The sequence below is a fragment of the Bombus impatiens genome, unplaced genomic scaffold (assembly GCF_000188095.3).
Source record: "Bombus impatiens unplaced genomic scaffold, BIMP_2.2 scf_0089, whole genome shotgun sequence".
NCBI lineage: Eukaryota > Metazoa > Arthropoda > Insecta > Hymenoptera > Apidae > Bombus > Bombus impatiens.
In genome coordinates, this window is record NT_176508.1 from 537,974 (window position 1) to 554,919 (window position 16,946).

At 34.9% G+C, this 16,946-nt stretch overlaps 1 protein-coding gene and 1 pseudogene across 14 annotated transcripts in view; one reads left to right on the top strand and one right to left on the bottom strand.

Annotated features, from left to right (window-relative positions):
• Nucleotides 1-818: 818 nt before the first annotated feature.
• LOC105682128 lies at nt 819-1,411 on the bottom strand (annotated as a pseudogene).
• Nucleotides 1,341-16,946, top strand: part of LOC100747875 (inositol 1,4,5-trisphosphate receptor) — a 47,959-nt gene continuing 32,353 nt past the window's right edge. For 13 of the 14 annotated variants that reach the window (XM_033324950.1, XM_033324956.1, XM_024372626.2 and 10 more), the window contains exons 1-2: nt 1,346-1,477; nt 15,056-15,258. In XM_033324950.1, coding sequence (XP_033180841.1) covers nt 15,161-15,258 — 98 coding nt within the window. In that variant the 5' untranslated portion in view covers nt 1,346-1,477; nt 15,056-15,160. Of the gene's footprint in view, nt 1,478-5,145; nt 5,216-15,055; nt 15,259-16,946 lie in introns of all 14 variants that reach the window. The other variant, XM_033324951.1, reaches the window with a different exon arrangement.

Here is a 16,946-nt window from a genome sequence, read left to right on the forward strand (position 1 = left end):
TGCAAAACGATTTTCAGTTTGACCGGGAGAAAACAGGTAGAGACAGATAGAGACGCGCGTGAAGATGCGCGTAAACTGAAGGAAAAGTGTGGAAACGCGTGGAAAGTCGAGGAAACGTGTGCAAACGGAGACGCATGGAAGTAGGTGGAGACGCGTGGAAACATGTGCAAATACGCGTGATCTCGAGGAAGCAGGCGGATACGTGTCTTAGTTATTTTTTACAACGAGCTCAATTTGACGTTAGTTGGTAAATGGATTGGATGGTTGAAGATGCAACGTATTCGCAATTAAATCTCAAAGAATATTATGATATCTATTCTTAGATCTTCAGATCTAAATAGACAGAATCGAAGAAATACATAATACAAAAATACATTATTTGCAATTTCATAGGAAAATTTAGTTTCAATTCAAACCAGTACTCTACTAAATCGATAACGTCGCATGTGACGCGAAAATGGTAAAGAGATCAAGTGACCACCAAAACGTGGGACGGGAAAAAGCATTTCATGTTACCATTGGCTACTTGGTCGATGATGTCACGTCCATTCTGTACCTGTCTTTACCTTGCTGTGTCTTGTCTGTAATAAACAGATGGCAATATGTATCCAAGAATTTCTACAATACCGATGGGTCTATCAGTTGAACAGGCGAAAATGTCTCGTACTCTACGAGTGCTAAAAGATATTCTTTTTCATTATGAAAAAATTATGAGTGAATAAGTAATAAATAATAATATCCATTAACTGATATCCATTAACTGATATCCATTAAAAAAACACTTTTTATGTAAAGTTTTTCAAGGTCGTTTACTTTATCAGCAAACGATGTTTTTCATTATTGCATTAAACAATAATTACTATTTTCACATTTGTGTGTGTTTTTCTAGATAATAGGAGTTATATTATTTCTATACCGATAGAAAAAATTCGAAAATTCACAAAAGTATTTGAACAAGTTGGAGTCGATTGATCATTGGACGATACGCAGCCATATGTAAAGTCGAGGCGAGTCCGCTTCCAGTATTCCAGTCGTGCCAGAACCACCGAGCGGTGCGAACGTTTTTGCTCGTGCGTCGTCTTCTAAACTCTCGTGTATACGTACGCACGTATCGGTGATTTTACGACCATAATCAAGTTGCACGTTTTCGATATAATCAGCGTCGTGAACGTTTCAACCAATTCTGTCTGTGTATCAAACGTAGTGGACGTTTACAAATTCTGTGCAGAAGAGAATCACAGTATCCGTGACACGTACTTACATGAACAACTAGCGAGGCAAAATCACGAACGTTTTCGCCTTTTTCGTTGAGGTGCATCGACGAACCATCGTGAACGTAGTTTGAAATATTTTTGGCCATTCGAGGAACGTGTTCCGGCATTCGTAAGACCGGTGCGTTACCGCACTACGTTCAACGATTTCGATCGACAACGTGAAGTGCTCCGAAAGTGTTGGAACTGGTACAGGCGACCAGAACGTGAGTAAACACGTTTTTTCTTCTTCTCTCGGCTAACGCCGATAGTTCAAAGTACAAATTTCCTTTTATTTTCGTTCCTCCGGCTCATTTTCCTTTGTAATCTTCGATATCTATGAATATTTCTGTATGTTTTACTTGCATTGTTTTTATTCGTGAAATATTTGATTGTTCTATATGTCTCGATAGGTTAGATTTTATTCCATAGGACAAATCGTAAGATGATTGGTGTGCGTGAGAAACGTGTCAATAAGTTTTAATAGATCTGTCAAGTAACATGGGACAGACATTTTTCTTTAGACGACTGAAGGAACGTGCGTGCAGCATCGAGTGCGTGCTTCGATCGTTTGTAATAAGCTCTCCATACTTTTAGGCATCAGCTGACAGTATTAGAACGGGGCTTTTTCAACGGCAGATCCGCTTGACGTTAGCCGCCAAGTTAATTTCCTTCGCGTTCGAATCTCTCGATACTTCGACTGTGGCAAGAGTGTGTTGTTATTCTGTGCGCACACAGTCTATTTGAAGTCGTTGCCAATTAAAGTCTCTACGCCTTTTTGGAGCTGAAATCCTTCCTATTCGTAAAATTCCTGAATAATATTAACAAAGCGTTAATAGCGCTATTGACAATACAAACGACTGTCGCAGCACAGATTTTAAAAAGAAATTAATGTAGTTAAAAATGATTGGTGTCAAGTATCCTATTTATCGTAACTATGCTAGTTTCTAAACCTAGAGGAGACGTTTTAACGATTCTTATCTTTATGACTGAACAAAATCTCAACTATACAGAATTAATTTGTGTATATCTTATTTACTTTAATGTACGATCTAATTTTTGTTTTCAATTATAAATTTTATATACCTATACATAGAATCATCTAGCTAGCTCCTCGATAGAAGGAGCTCCTATCGTGAGCGCACGTACTTAGTCGTTCCTGGAGAATCGTGTAGGATTTATACGATTCGTCTTATAAAAGATTCCACACGAGCGATTTCAATCGGCACGTTTTATTTATCCTCCTTTCAATAGCACGCCACGCTTTACGCCGATCGTGTGTGTGTTATCGCATACGATTTCGGCCGTGAACGCGAAAACTACGAAAATGGAACGTGGAATGAAATTAATTTGTTTGATATTAGGGGAACGCGCGAAATTGATTCGGTTACTACTACTTCCGCTTCGCGGCGATAATAAGCGTAGTCACGATCATTCAATTGTTTCTTTTTGTTTCATTCGTTGTTGACATGCAGTAGCTCGCAATAAGAATCGTTTATTACACTTTTTCAAATTTAATTTAATTTCAACTTTCAAATTTAAGGCTACAGCTATATCGTCGATTAAGATATAGAATTTGCACCAGAAGGAGTCAATACAGAGGAAAATTAAAACCTGTTTTCAAATATTTTACATGAAGTCATTTGCAAGAGGTTATATCTAAATTAATGATATAGTATGATTTTTTTTAGGCTTATCATTAAAATTCTACCGACAACCGAATTATAAAATTTATATCAAAAGAAAATAATGCAAAGGAAAAGATCAAGTCTCTTTTCATGTATTTCACAAGATTTATTCGAATCAAAATTATTACAATAATTTCGTATTACAAAGATGATCATATAGTATATTGTTTAAACAAAGTTAGAAAAATAAAGACAATGAACGATTTGCATCACGAGCCATAGTATCAACGACTGCAACTACCTTGTGCAGCATGTGTACGTTATTTGCATCGCGTTTATCGTAAAAACGTCCACGTAACTTCGTCTAGTAAAGGCCAATGACTTGACCAACTCGATTTCATCTTCGGTGTATCTTTCTCGCATCCTTCTTCCATATTATTGGCGGTAGATTATAAGTGCATGCATATTGTTGCGTCAATGATCGAAACATTCTATTATTAGTTTTATTTCGATGCAAAACGGATATATCGCATTATACATCGTATGCAGCGTGGGTCGAGACGTACACTCGGCAAATCCCGCAAAGGGTTAATGACATTTCGCGCGGGTGGTGAATCGCTTGAACTTCCTTCTTTTCGTGCACTTCGATTTGACTGACCTGGAATCGATATCGCAGAGTATCGACTCTCTCTCATATACTACATTTGCTCCTCTTACGGCAAGAGCCATGGATGCGGAAATTTTCACTTGTTCAATAAACAAACGAGTTAAATATTTCGTTTCTCGATTTTCATAATTATATTACATGAAAAAATCTAGAAAATGTGCAAAGTATAATAACTGTTTTAATATTTAAAATACATAAAATGGTCTTCTATTTAGGTGTCATTCTTTTATTTATATTATTTATACAAATATAAATTTGGAAAAAAATAACTGCAGTTTAATAATTATATTACATTTATTATACTTTGATTATACTTATCATCTCGAGAACTATCAGATTATCTTATGTTTAAATATGAATTATTGTCGTCTGTATAATCATATGAAAATCGCTCGTTCGTGACAACTGCCATTCCGAACTGTTATACCGTACGCAATTGAAAAATGTATTCAATGTATTCAAATATCAGCCATTCATCTCACGTTCGAATTTTTTCACCGATCGCGACAAATATTTTCGAAATTAGTTCATTTCTAGCGATCCGTTAGATAACTTCGAGTTATGAAATTCTCTTTACTTGAATAAAAAACAGCGAAGCGTGAAACGTTCACGGAATTTATCGTATTTTTTTTTTTTAATAGATACTGTTTTTAACAAGCATACATTTTTAGCAGCAATTACGAGATTCGTTTGAGATCTGAAGAAATGTTGTTAGAAATTTATCGATAACGTTTTTATGGAAAATTATATCGATCTTATAATTTTCTACTTATCTGCAAAGTATTATTTCTACAATCCAATGAATGGTATTCAAAAGAACTTCGATTGAAATGATCTTTCAAAATCTTTCAAAATTCTATATATTCGCGAACGCTTTATGTGTTTTTAATTCACGGGAAGTGGATTATTTTCGCAACGCACAGTGAAATCGAGAGCCTTAGGAAGATTTAATGAAACGTTCTATTTTTTACTCTGTAGGGTGATAGCCTCTTTTAAGTTGAGTTCAACGACCTGTCGAGCAAGGTCACATATCATCGTAAACACACCACGAGAGAGGACCCCGCTATATAATCCTTTTTCGTAATGGATACTCAAAATTTCCCGTTTCGATTCAACGTTTAAGATGAAACGGAATATAAACCCTGGTTTTACGTTTGAAGCAACTTAACAAAAAAAAAAAAAAAGAAAGAAAAAAAGAAAAATGCAAAAGAAAAGAACAGAACATTCGATATACGCGTGTACATCTCATCTGTAATTTGAAATACTTCGAAAGACTCGAATTCTCCCGAACCATTCAAATTCCATGCGCATATCAAATTTTCTCCATTGCACGTCACGTGATCCATTTACGCCGATTCGATAACTCCACTCCCATTCGAATTTCAAATATTCGCTCCATTTCCGACTCCATTTCCATTACTATGTTACGTCTTTTCTAAAACGACCTTGTCTAACAGGTCTTTGAACTATTTCGAAAGACCCTCGTCAATCAAAAATAACTCGTTGAAGAACTTGCCAAATGGCCTTGGACCATCTTTCACGTACCCACTAATCAATTTCCCTCTACAAAATTCGAACCACTTACTTTCTCTCTCTTTAGCCCTTTTGGCCACAACCACACAAGAGACAAACTCGAGCAAACTGTATCAATTATTGTCGAAAATGACAACGCGAGTTGGCGCTCGCCATCTGTATGCAGATACGCTAGTTACAATAAATAGTAACTAGAAGATAGTTCTAGGTACAATCGATAGATTTAATCGATAGGTTTAAGATGTTTTTTTGTTTTTATCCCTAGACCATGTAAGAAAGTGCAATAAAGGTTTTTCGGCTCAGAACGGTGTGATAGATTTATCCAAAAAATAAAATAACAGCTATTATGATCCTACCTCTGAATACAGAAATAACAACAATTATTGTATATATCATAAATTTCTTAAACGTTCGAAATAAAATCGTAAGACCATAACATGATCAAAGGCCGGAAGATTTTTTTATTGTTCGATTTTAGTTTTCATGTTCTGATTTTCTCCAGGAGATCAAAATAATACTCTGTAACATTTTTTATTTCTATTCGATACATTTAATATCTATAATATGTTTCTTTTATTTTTTAGCAAAGTAATTCATTATATTACGCTACTTTTACGAGTATATCTGTAATTATATATCTATATCTATGCTCTTAAATATTATATATGTATATCTATACTCTGTAATTATATCGCAGAAGAACTATATGTGTGTATGTAATTAAATTATGAAATTGTAGATCACACGAGGAAATAGGCATCGATTAATGTTTATTCGACGATACATTAAGACACAGATCACTTTCACCGTTCACCATCGTTGTGAGTTAACTTTCGACTATCTAACTATCGGAATACTTTAGCTAAAAAACAAAAAAGAACCAGACACGAATTACGTTTCGTGTATGTTCTTCCTGCAAAAAGTTGTTGTATCTCGTACTGTAAATGCAGGACATCTTAGACGATAAGACAATGATTTTCTAAATCTGTAATTCTGAATTCTTCGTCGCTCCTGCCACACTGTCATAGGGTGAACGTCCAATTTCTTTCGCCGACGAATTCAAGAAAAAAGAAAAAAAAAAATGCTTATCTGGTGTATCTAGCTTGCACGCGCAGAATTACGTGTACGGCAAATATTTATATCGAGGCGGATATCGATGAGCATCGGTGTCGCGTTAAATCGATCGTTCGCGAAGCGTGAGATGCAACTATCGAGGAAGGTAAAAAAGAAACAAAAAGTAGAGGAAAAAGATAGATGAGGAAAGCGTAGGCGACGCGTGTCGTGAAAAACCTTGGCAAAACGAAACTCTATCTCGTTGTAACGCGATATACGACCACGATTCTGTAATCGTATGAAAACTATATTCTCATGAAATGGAATAGTCTTTTATTGTTAAGCAACCGGGACAAATTGAAAAGCGCGCGCGTGTACGCGATTCGCGTCGTCGCATCGTCGTTCCGGGTTCTCTGTCGCTTGAGGAGAGGCCAAGGTGCACGGGCTTGAAATCCGTTTAATTATTGCATTATGCAATACGCTGCTCTGCGGCGACAGATTCGCTGCTTGAAATTTTGATTCTCGCGCGTAGTCCTGGATATCGTCTCTCGTTGATTCAACGCGTTTCGGATTCAACCTCGTGATTTGATTTGATGTCGATATAGAAACGTGTACATGATTCACGAATATGCTTATATCCACAAATCAGTAGATGTACTCGTCGATTTTAATTGTAATTTTCACTAAAGTAAATTTATAAGTCTTTAAACTGTAACTTGGTTTCCTTTGTAATATATATATATATACAGGGTGGTTGGTAACTGGTGGTACAAGCGGAAAGGGGGTGATTCTACGCGAAAAAAGAAGTCGAGAATATAGAATAACAATTTGTCGTTCGAGGCTTTGTTTTCGAGAAAATCGACTTTGAATTTTCGCTCGGTACGCGTGCACTTTATCGCGTCTCATAATGGCTCTCACTGCAGATCGTTGTCTCGATTGATGTTATTTTTTTCATTTTTATAAACATTTTTCGCGTAGAATCATCCCCTTTCCGCTTGTACCACCAGTTACCAACCACCCTGTATATATAAGCGTTAATAAGATTTGATTACAATTTAACTTGATCAAGTATTGATCAAAGTTCGTTTATTCCTTATTGGATAAGATTGAGTAGATCGAGCCGAAAAGACAAATAATACGCTGCTATTTCCATTGCAATACGTTTGATAGGGAAAAATGACCCGTATAAAATTGAAAATAGGTCTTGCGAATTATTTTTACGTTCTCTGTGACTTTCGAACGTTATTAATTTGTATGGTATTGATATTGGATTCGGAATAAGAGAGAAAGTAAAAAGGCTGGCTCTTTCAACGCTCTGTACGATGTTTGATCTTCTGTGCAGAGAAAAAGAGAAGAAACCAGCTATCGAGAGGCAGCACAGAGAAAAAATAGAGGGGACGAGCAGATGTTTCTTTTATTTCCTCGTCGGATGTGCCAGTGATCGAACAATAATCGTCAATTGACTGGCAATTGACGATCTAATGAAACCGTATCTATGCGTCGACAGGCTCTGTTGAAATCTTAAGCTCGTGCTTACAGTTTTTTACGTTATAGATATCTTTATTTCTATTACAACATTTTTAATTAACGTGGTTATGGAGACTTTGGAGTATTTTATCGATGCTTCTTTCGACGATTTCGATTTAAATTCGATTAACGTCTCATTCACAAAGACGAAGAAAGAGAGAAGCAAGGAGAAATAAAAACGAAAGCAGAAACGTAAGGACGGTTTCTGAATATCGTACGTAGTACAGGGTTCATCGATGGTGTTTGTAAAATTCCATTAATCCCATTCATCTTCGATTATCGTCTATGCGTCGTACGAAATTTTTTCAACTTGTAGCGTTGCGGTGAATTAAGAACGTCCGTTTTACAGCATTGAACGCGCTGTGTTTTACGATTATTTCGAGCACAGCCAGCGATTATTCGTGGACTGTATTTTTTCAGACGAAACGTTCACGTTAACGGCCCGTGAACAATTTGTCAGCCGATCATTTCCATATAAAATAGCCATTCTCATTTCAGAACACTGCTAAATTCTGATAAACAGAGGAAAAAGGGACAAAGAAAGAGAAAATATGTAAAGATTGCAGGGAAGGATAGGACAAGTCACATTTTCCATTGTTTTTAATTAACTCCGCGTTTGTACTTTTATCTCGTTTTAATGCTAAACATCAGCCTCTTCGTAATTTGAAATATGTTGTCTCCCCTTATACTTGTACTTCGTCAATTGTATTTTTAGACCTAACAGATCTAACAGTTTAGCTTATTTTATATTACAATATCCGTTTTGGTCACAGAATGACGTTAGAATAAAAGGATGAACGGAAATAATTATCACGTACGTACGGTACAACGCGAAAGAAATACCTTCGAATTCGAGATTATTGGAATATCAAACGGCGTAGGTAACTTAACGAAATAATGCTCGTTTTAATGACTGCTCGGTGAATTCTGGTTATTTTCACTCTGACTTTTTCGAGCCGATTTATTTTCGCGAATCGTTTCAATGGAGATCCAGAGGGAGCTAGAGTAGTGTGATTTTAATTTCTGATCACTGGTATTGTGTATTCTTGGCTTAGTTCGTTCACGCGCGTATGTTTAACGCTGTTCTCGCATCGGCTTGACAAAACGTTCAAAGTATTCTTCAGAGATTAACTGTTAAACACATTTTCACGTAATACTCGTTGCGAATTGTTTAATCGTATTACATCAAGTTCATAAACTCACCGTGAATAATTAAAAGACGTGGCATTTAAATGAAGCACAAGTTGTGTTATTTAAGTTTCTCGTTATATAAAGTTGCATTATAGAGGCAGTAATATAAATGAATGAAAACGGGACTGGTTTTACAGAGATATGTTAATAATAGTAATAAATTTAACGGCGGCTTGTACAGTTTGTTGAATTTTCACTAATTGAAACGGCCTGCTGTACTTCTAATTAAATTTACAGCCTAGTTATGACTTCATTGCGTTCTGCTTTTATTTGTCTATCTAATATTTATATCGTCTATTTATACCGATGGAATATATTATTTGCGTGTATTAAACTCTCAACCAGGAAAGAGTTCATATAACAATAATAATTCTTTTACTCAAAGGTCTGTAATTTTTATGATTTTTTTTGTTTCAATTAATTACAATTAATTTGTATGATTTTTTATTTCTCTGCATGATATCTACATTTGCAAAACTTACCATCGACCTAATTAAGATTCCTGTGACTTTATTAATTTTTAATTTTGTATTTTTAGAGATCTATTATCTCAAGTTTGTTCATTTTTCAAGGTATGTTGAAATATCTCAATTCATCTGCGATTTTTCATCTATTAAGTACAGTTGTATCGAAACAGACTATATATCTTCGATTGATCTGTTAACTGCGTTCGACGAGTATACGAGTTGAACAAAAACTTTATTTCGGTGCTTTTGACGTGTACGCTCGTTGCGTAAAATAAAAAGTTGTCATTTACTATAAAAATTACAAACTTTAGTAAGAAGTAATAAAAATATCGTTTAGTGATATGTTTACTTCACATTGTCCGCAAAACTGCTATATATTTTATGAAGAAAAATTTGATTATCTTCCTTGGTGTATCGGTATTGTATCCGTTTTTACAAACTGTTGATTATTTTTTATTATTTTTCCACCTTATATTGGGTATTTTTGAATATATATAACATACTGTTATAAAACTATATACTACATATATACTACAACTACAAGTACTTCTCCATTGTATAGACGTCATGCGATTGCACTCATACATATTATATATAAAAAGAAAAAAAAAGTAACAGAAAATCAAGCCAATTAAATTTTTTGGTCGAAAGTGTCGGACAAATTATTAAAAAATACCACACTGAGAAGACCAACTAAATTTTCTATATGTCTTTCTAATCTTTTTTGTTTATGAATTCTATTATTTTACTGTAGTCTTGGAACTTTTTACAACGATGCATTTTTCAACGATGAATCGTTAATTTTTTCGAATAAAAATATAAGCCATCGTCGCTTTGCTTTGTTGCGAAATTTATAATAGGAGCATCTGATTCGGAATGGTGGGTATCAATTAATATATACGCTTTAATTAAGAATAAATTAAATGAAATTTTCATCTTTTTATTGATGAGCGTTTAAACGTGACGTTGATTATCCCAGATAAAAATTGAATTTACCTCCGTGACTCATCGTGCGTTCGCGCTGGTCTCGTGGGTTTTTCTATGAATGAACACCAAGAATAGAATGTTGTTGAATGAAGTAACACATTTCACTATGTATTACAAGGAAGTTTGACATAGATATAGAGTCTTGGATGGAGAAAGTAGCTCACATAGGATAGTTGCATATATACATTGGTATCACAGAATAGTTTAAACGCAGACGAGTAGTCTATACGGTAACAATGATCGAGGAAATTGTAATATGCTCTCCAAAGCAATTGGTAGACAAATTACGCGAGCGGATCGTGTCTTGGAGATAAAAGAAAATAGGGCGAGAGAAATTGAAGTTTCCAAACTTTGAAGTTAAACCAGTTAATCTTAATTTCAAATCATCGTGAAAATGTCAGAAATATAAATTGTCGAACTGTTAAATCGCGATTCGGATTTTCGCTATAAAAAAGGTAGAGGAAAGCAGAGCTTTCTAATTGTTAACAGATAAAATTCGAATTAAAATTGAAAATAAATTTTGAAAAATGAAAAAGACATCTTAAAATTCTGTTTATAAAATAATCTTTCCAAGAAATCGTGAACATAACACGTTGCTCTTTATTCCATGGTCCGGATTTCAAACAAAAGTCAAATAGCTTGGTGAAAACGCCGCTCGTATAATAACAAATCGATACAAAATCAAATCGTAATACCCTACGGTGCGTTTCTCTGCGCGGCAAAGTAGTCACGCTGGTGATTCGAATGATTTAATTGCTCAACAATAGAGCTACAAATTGCGGCTGATACTGTCCAGCTATAGAAACCTGCTGCACAATAAACGCTAAACGATCATTGTGTACGATTGACGCGTCGATCGATTGGATATATATTTTATGGAAAAAGAAAAAATTGATTTTTTACTCCCACGATAAGGCCAAGACAAACGAAACTGTTAGGGTTTCGCGCTTAAAAAGCTTAAAATTAAAGCGTTATAAGAGGGATAAAAGGCCGTAATCCATGCTGAATCGTCGTAAGGACACCCACGTTAAGATACAGTGATAACATTCAACCAAGAAATTTACTGATCTTCTAAAGTCTAAATGTTCGGCAAAATGGCACGTAAAATAAACTTAAAAGTTGCTTTTCTGTTTAACCTACTTTTTTTATCTGTTTACTGCTATACTGTAACTGCAGTTTAATGGTTAAAAGTTATGTTGCATTGTGTACTATTATTACGACAAACGTTATATAAATTCGCTTGGATAAGAATTTAACGTTCTGCTTCCCTTTGTCCAGGTTTTTGAATATTAATTAATTACCTAAAACTTAGTTGCTCAGTAATATGTGTACTACTAACAGCTGCGCTTTAATTTTTATGCGTTTTAACAATGTGATTTAGATAGATAAGAAATGGGAAATAATGTTTCAAACAAACACTATTAGTTGATTGCGGATGTTTACGCAGAAATCTACAGGACACACATGATGTACAAAAATATATGAAATATTCAAGTTATAGCGCTGTTTGTGATATTTAATACGCACGACAATTTTCTATCTAAGTTTCATTTATTTCGAATATATTTAGAACGATATGAATTTGTATAAATGTGCGTAGTTTAATTATTACTTAAACCAAGATAGCAGTATCTTTAATGTGAAAGGTCTGCACTTTCAGGAAAAGAATTATCACGTTCGAGTAGCAGTGAATTTGCTATCTCCATTTTAACGTTCCTAATCTATCGATAAAGGAATTTAAAAATTGTCTAGATTAAGAGAGATTTACCAAACGATCGTCTCGAAACAATTGCAATCACGGAAAACATCTAACCGAGAGTCAGTTGATGCTTCGAACCGAGCAAAGTTTCGTTCTGTGCAGCAGCAAATTCTTTTAAGAATTAATTGACAAGCGAAGAGCTTTCCTTTGTTTCTTTTAAATTCGTTGGCAAGACGAACGAAGAGATTCCCTGGGGCGAAGCTATCCGTAATCAAGATGTCTTCGAGGCGAAGGAAGAATGTCGTGGTTATATCTAGAAATAAACTGACCTTCAACCTTAGGCTTACGTGTAAACAGCTAGATATGGGTTCAGTTTTGCAGAAGAAATCGATGATAATGTTCTTGTGGTGGAAAATATGGTGGAAAGGTTTGTGTAGCTGGCGCGAAGATTTAACGAGGTACACAGTTCAACATGATCGAACGATCGTCGAAAGTCAGATGTAGCAGAAATGTTTGCCAACTCGCGTTATGAGACGAGAAGCTAACAGTGGAACGGATTTTCGAACGAGCTTTGACATTAAGGAAGATAGAAGAATTATTTTATTGCTAAGATTATTATTAAACAACTTGGTTCAGTTCGACTAGAAACGTTTCGTTAGGGTTGAAAGAGTTACTTTTTATGAATTTATATATATATATAAGTAAATATAAATATAATATAAATAATATATATATATATATATTTCGTAATTCCTTCTAGGAAAATAAGAAAAAAATGTGGTATAAAATTTTTTCATTATCGGTTTTTGAAAAAATAGAGTTTGAAAATTTATCAAGTGCACTTGAACGTGGCTAATTTAAGGCTGAGCAAAACTAGATAATCGACAGAAGGTCGTTCTACGTATGAAAATAAGTGGGAAATGTAGAACAAAATTTTTCCGTTTAAGGCTTCGTTTTCAAGAAAATAGAGTTGGAACATGGCTAATGTAGGATCGGCCTAGTACATACGTACGATAAATTTTCAGATTTACTTTTCCCGGAAACAAAGGGCCTTATGAACAAATTTTATTACATTTCACAATTTTATTCTAACATATTATTAGGAAATATTATTATTGCATATTCTAGAGGTGTGGCTTCTCTATTATAAAAATTAGATATATTTTGTAAGATCATCCGAATTAATTTTAAAGTTACTTCCTCGATCTTTCAACTTAACATATATATCGTATTTTATAATGTACAAAATTAGCTGTTTGGACTGTTGAATTTCCAATCAAACCTTTTAATAACATTCTTTAACTACAAAACAACTCCCAATAATAATTGATAAATAACCAAAAACCTAATCGAATTCTCCTTAATAAGAAATAATTATTTCAAACCTTCATTTTTCATTTGTCAAAGTGGAAGTTTAGAGAGCAAGCTTATTCCAAGGATAGGAAATACAGGGTAGACCAATTTCCTTCGTTTCGTTTTCGTGGTGGATTCAGTTGGACAGGAGAAAGGTAGCAATTTCCATCGTGAAATCAAGTTTAACCTGACCTATTTCACAAGGATCGCGTAACACGTTGAAAGCGACCGGAAGTCTCCAGGGGGATGCAAAAATTTCAGTTGAAATTGCCTGACTCTGGTCCCAGAGTATAATAATTAGAAATATATGAATCGCAGAGTTAACGAGGCACGTGTAATCCGTCTCGTTTACTCGATTGGGAAATACGATTCATTCAGTTTATCCGGATATTATTCCGGTTTTCATCCTGTTTATAAATCGTTTTACGATGGATCGATAAACAATTTGATGGTAAATAAGCGACTTATATCGTTCAAGAATTGTTTCCATCGCTTTCGGTTCGCTCGTAATAACATGTTTACCCTGGAAATATTAGATGTATAAATCGATTCGCTGCTTTCAGGTTTACGAAAGCTCGTAATAATTGGCTTGGATTTAACAATTGCACCAAATATACCGATTCTTCAAATGACATTCTTATGGCAGTTTTAAAAACGTTCCATCTTTGTTTAGCTAATTCCACGGTGAGTCGGCGGAATAAAAATCGACGTACGTTAATTTTATGAAAACTACCTGCATATTGTTGGTATAATAATGACAAATACAAAATATCTGAAACTCGTTAGCTTAAATTTAGCAATTCTTTTGTAGAACTGTCGATCATTTCGGACAATATAATTATCATCATAATTCCATTATCAAGTAATATATCACTTGTGTTAAGTGTCTCAACGAGTTTCAATTATGATTACAATTACGATTTATGGATTTAGATTTAAATTTTCTATGAGACATGAAATTTGAATGCAATCGAATCGCAGAATTAATATATTATACATGGATGGAAAGTTATCCGCTTCTCTGACCTTTGAATTGTAAAATATTCTATCGCACGTCGTATTTTTCATATTATGTCACAGAAGGTGGTCCTGTTAAACGAATCAGACCTGTATTCCCTTCCGTTAGCTAAGATCCCAGCTGCGAATGGTACATATCCATTGAAAACGATCAACAATCAGACATTTATGATTCTACATATGTCCAAATGCAAAAAATTCTCCTATGAATGTCTACACCAATTTTATAATAAACATCCGTTCATAATTCAAAAGTACTATAAAGCTTTCAACAAAAAGGAAATGAAAATATGAAATTTCGAGAACAGGTTCTGTTGTTCCATTTATAAGTAGACTGTGGATATTTATGCAAATTTATATTTTTATAAATGCAACCGGAAGAACGTATCTGCTAGAATATACCTAATTAATACTTAGGCACGGATTTTCTTTCATTTATATCATATCAGGTGTTTTTCATATTTTGCATAGTTAGTACATATATTTTAGCATATTACGCGCGTTCTCTGATTTTTCGCACCCATAAATTTCCCATAAATGCACGAAAATCCACAGTTTACTACGTTCCGGTTCTCGTAAATCTTCAACCCTTTATTCCATCTTGAATAAAGAAACACTCTCGTGAAGCATCCGGTGCTCCGTTTGTCATCGACGAACAGTAAAGATCGTTTTTACCCCCGTAGGTGTAGCCATGAATAATTCGCTCGGCTAAGAGGTTGAATTTCTACGACTTTGGGGCAGCGAGAGAGAAAGAAAGAGCGAGAGACTCCGAACACAACAGCTTCAAGATGGGCGAGATCCTCGGCTCTGCGAGTTTCCTTCATCTGGGCGACATCGTCAGCCTATACGCCGAAGGCAACGTATCCGGCTTTCTCTCCACCCTCGGGTAAGTTGAATATTCATTAAATTGTACCGACTAATTAGCATAGTTCCGCCGTCGCAAAGCTTCGTTCTAACGCTTCGTTACTTCGTGATAAAGAACTTGTACCTTGTTTTTTTTTTTTTTTTTTTTTTTTTTTAAGGAGAAGCTCTGGTGCGAGTTGCCAGAAAAGTAACGGGGGATTTACTAATAATTAATAAGTCAAGTTTCTCCCGAGAAGTTTCTATTTAACTTGTAATAACGGAAAATGGGGACACGGCTTTAGGCTACGGCGATCTGCGAACATTTCTGGAATCGAATCTTTAAATTTGATGCAGGAACCAAGCTCGAATCTCTAAATTCGATACTTTTACATTTCGATTCAGATTTTTAATCTTCGGATATTTCAAATTCGAATAATTTACAAATTGGCGTTAAATTAGATTCTCGATCTTTTTCGACCATTTCGAAGTCACGTGTCAACAGCAACGATTAATTCTGCTTATAAAACAATGTTTTTACGAAATCGTTAAACCAACACGGTACTCCTTAAGTTTCATAATTCGCGTCTTAAACGAAAATCAACCAGGTGAAAACGTTGTTCGTGTAATAATATGATTTTAGATTCGGACGAACGCTTTCGGGATGGAACATTTAATCGGGCGGGTCAAAGTGTGTACGATAAGAGATTTTCTAGTTTAATATGATATTTTCTGTGTTTTCAGTCGGCTAAGTTTTGGCGGAAGGCAGGGAGCAGAGTAATTTTTCTGAAAATTATGGCGATTATTATAATAGGAATGACGCTGTAGAAAATAGGTCGAGGAGTATGTAGAGATATTTTTGAAGGATTAGAGAAGTCCTAGGAATTTGATTGGAATGCACGAGGAGTCTAGATAGAGGCAATAGTAGTTTGGGTACTTGTAGAAGAGAAGATGAAAGGAAAGGATTCCTTTGTCTGAAGTCTGCTAGTTGGGTTCGTCGATAAGGCTTTGCTCAGCAGATCGTGCTTTAGGCGTAGAGTTGTTTGGATCTGGAGCAGACTTTTCTGCTGGTAGCTATTTGAAATTAGCGAAAATTGTGCCAGATATATTCTGAATGCTTCAAAATTGCTAACAAATTATAATCATCGTTCAACGAATGAATTTATTCGACATATAAATAAAACTAAATGAAATACGGCATTTCAATAAAACTTCTATATTTTTTCAATAAAGTGATCTGTTGGCAAAGTCATATATTAAACGAAAATATATCCAAAAGCTTCAGCCAGTTTTCATCATCACAGATATATTTATTCAGATAAAGTACACATTCCATTTACTTTCTGATAGAAGACAGATTGACCTTGGCTATTACATAATACGCATTTCACCAAGTTGAAGATTACATTTTTTCGAGGATTTATCAAGCCCCTGATACTCTTATTCACGTTCCTTAGATACGAATCATATTCTGGGGAATACTATTCCCATTAGCGTCTTCTGATCTCGAATACTTATCTCGGTGTCACCATTTTACGCTCGATAATTCATTTCCTTATCCGCGCGACATTCCGTCTTCGCGTAGAAGGGGTAGGGACCAGGTTATTTCAATAATCTTAATGCACACGCTATATGTATTCTGAACTCTTTCTCGCGATTAGCATCCGAGACGATTAGATATTCCAAGACAAACATTGGTATCTTGTTCTTTGAAATATTCCTACGCGGTGATTC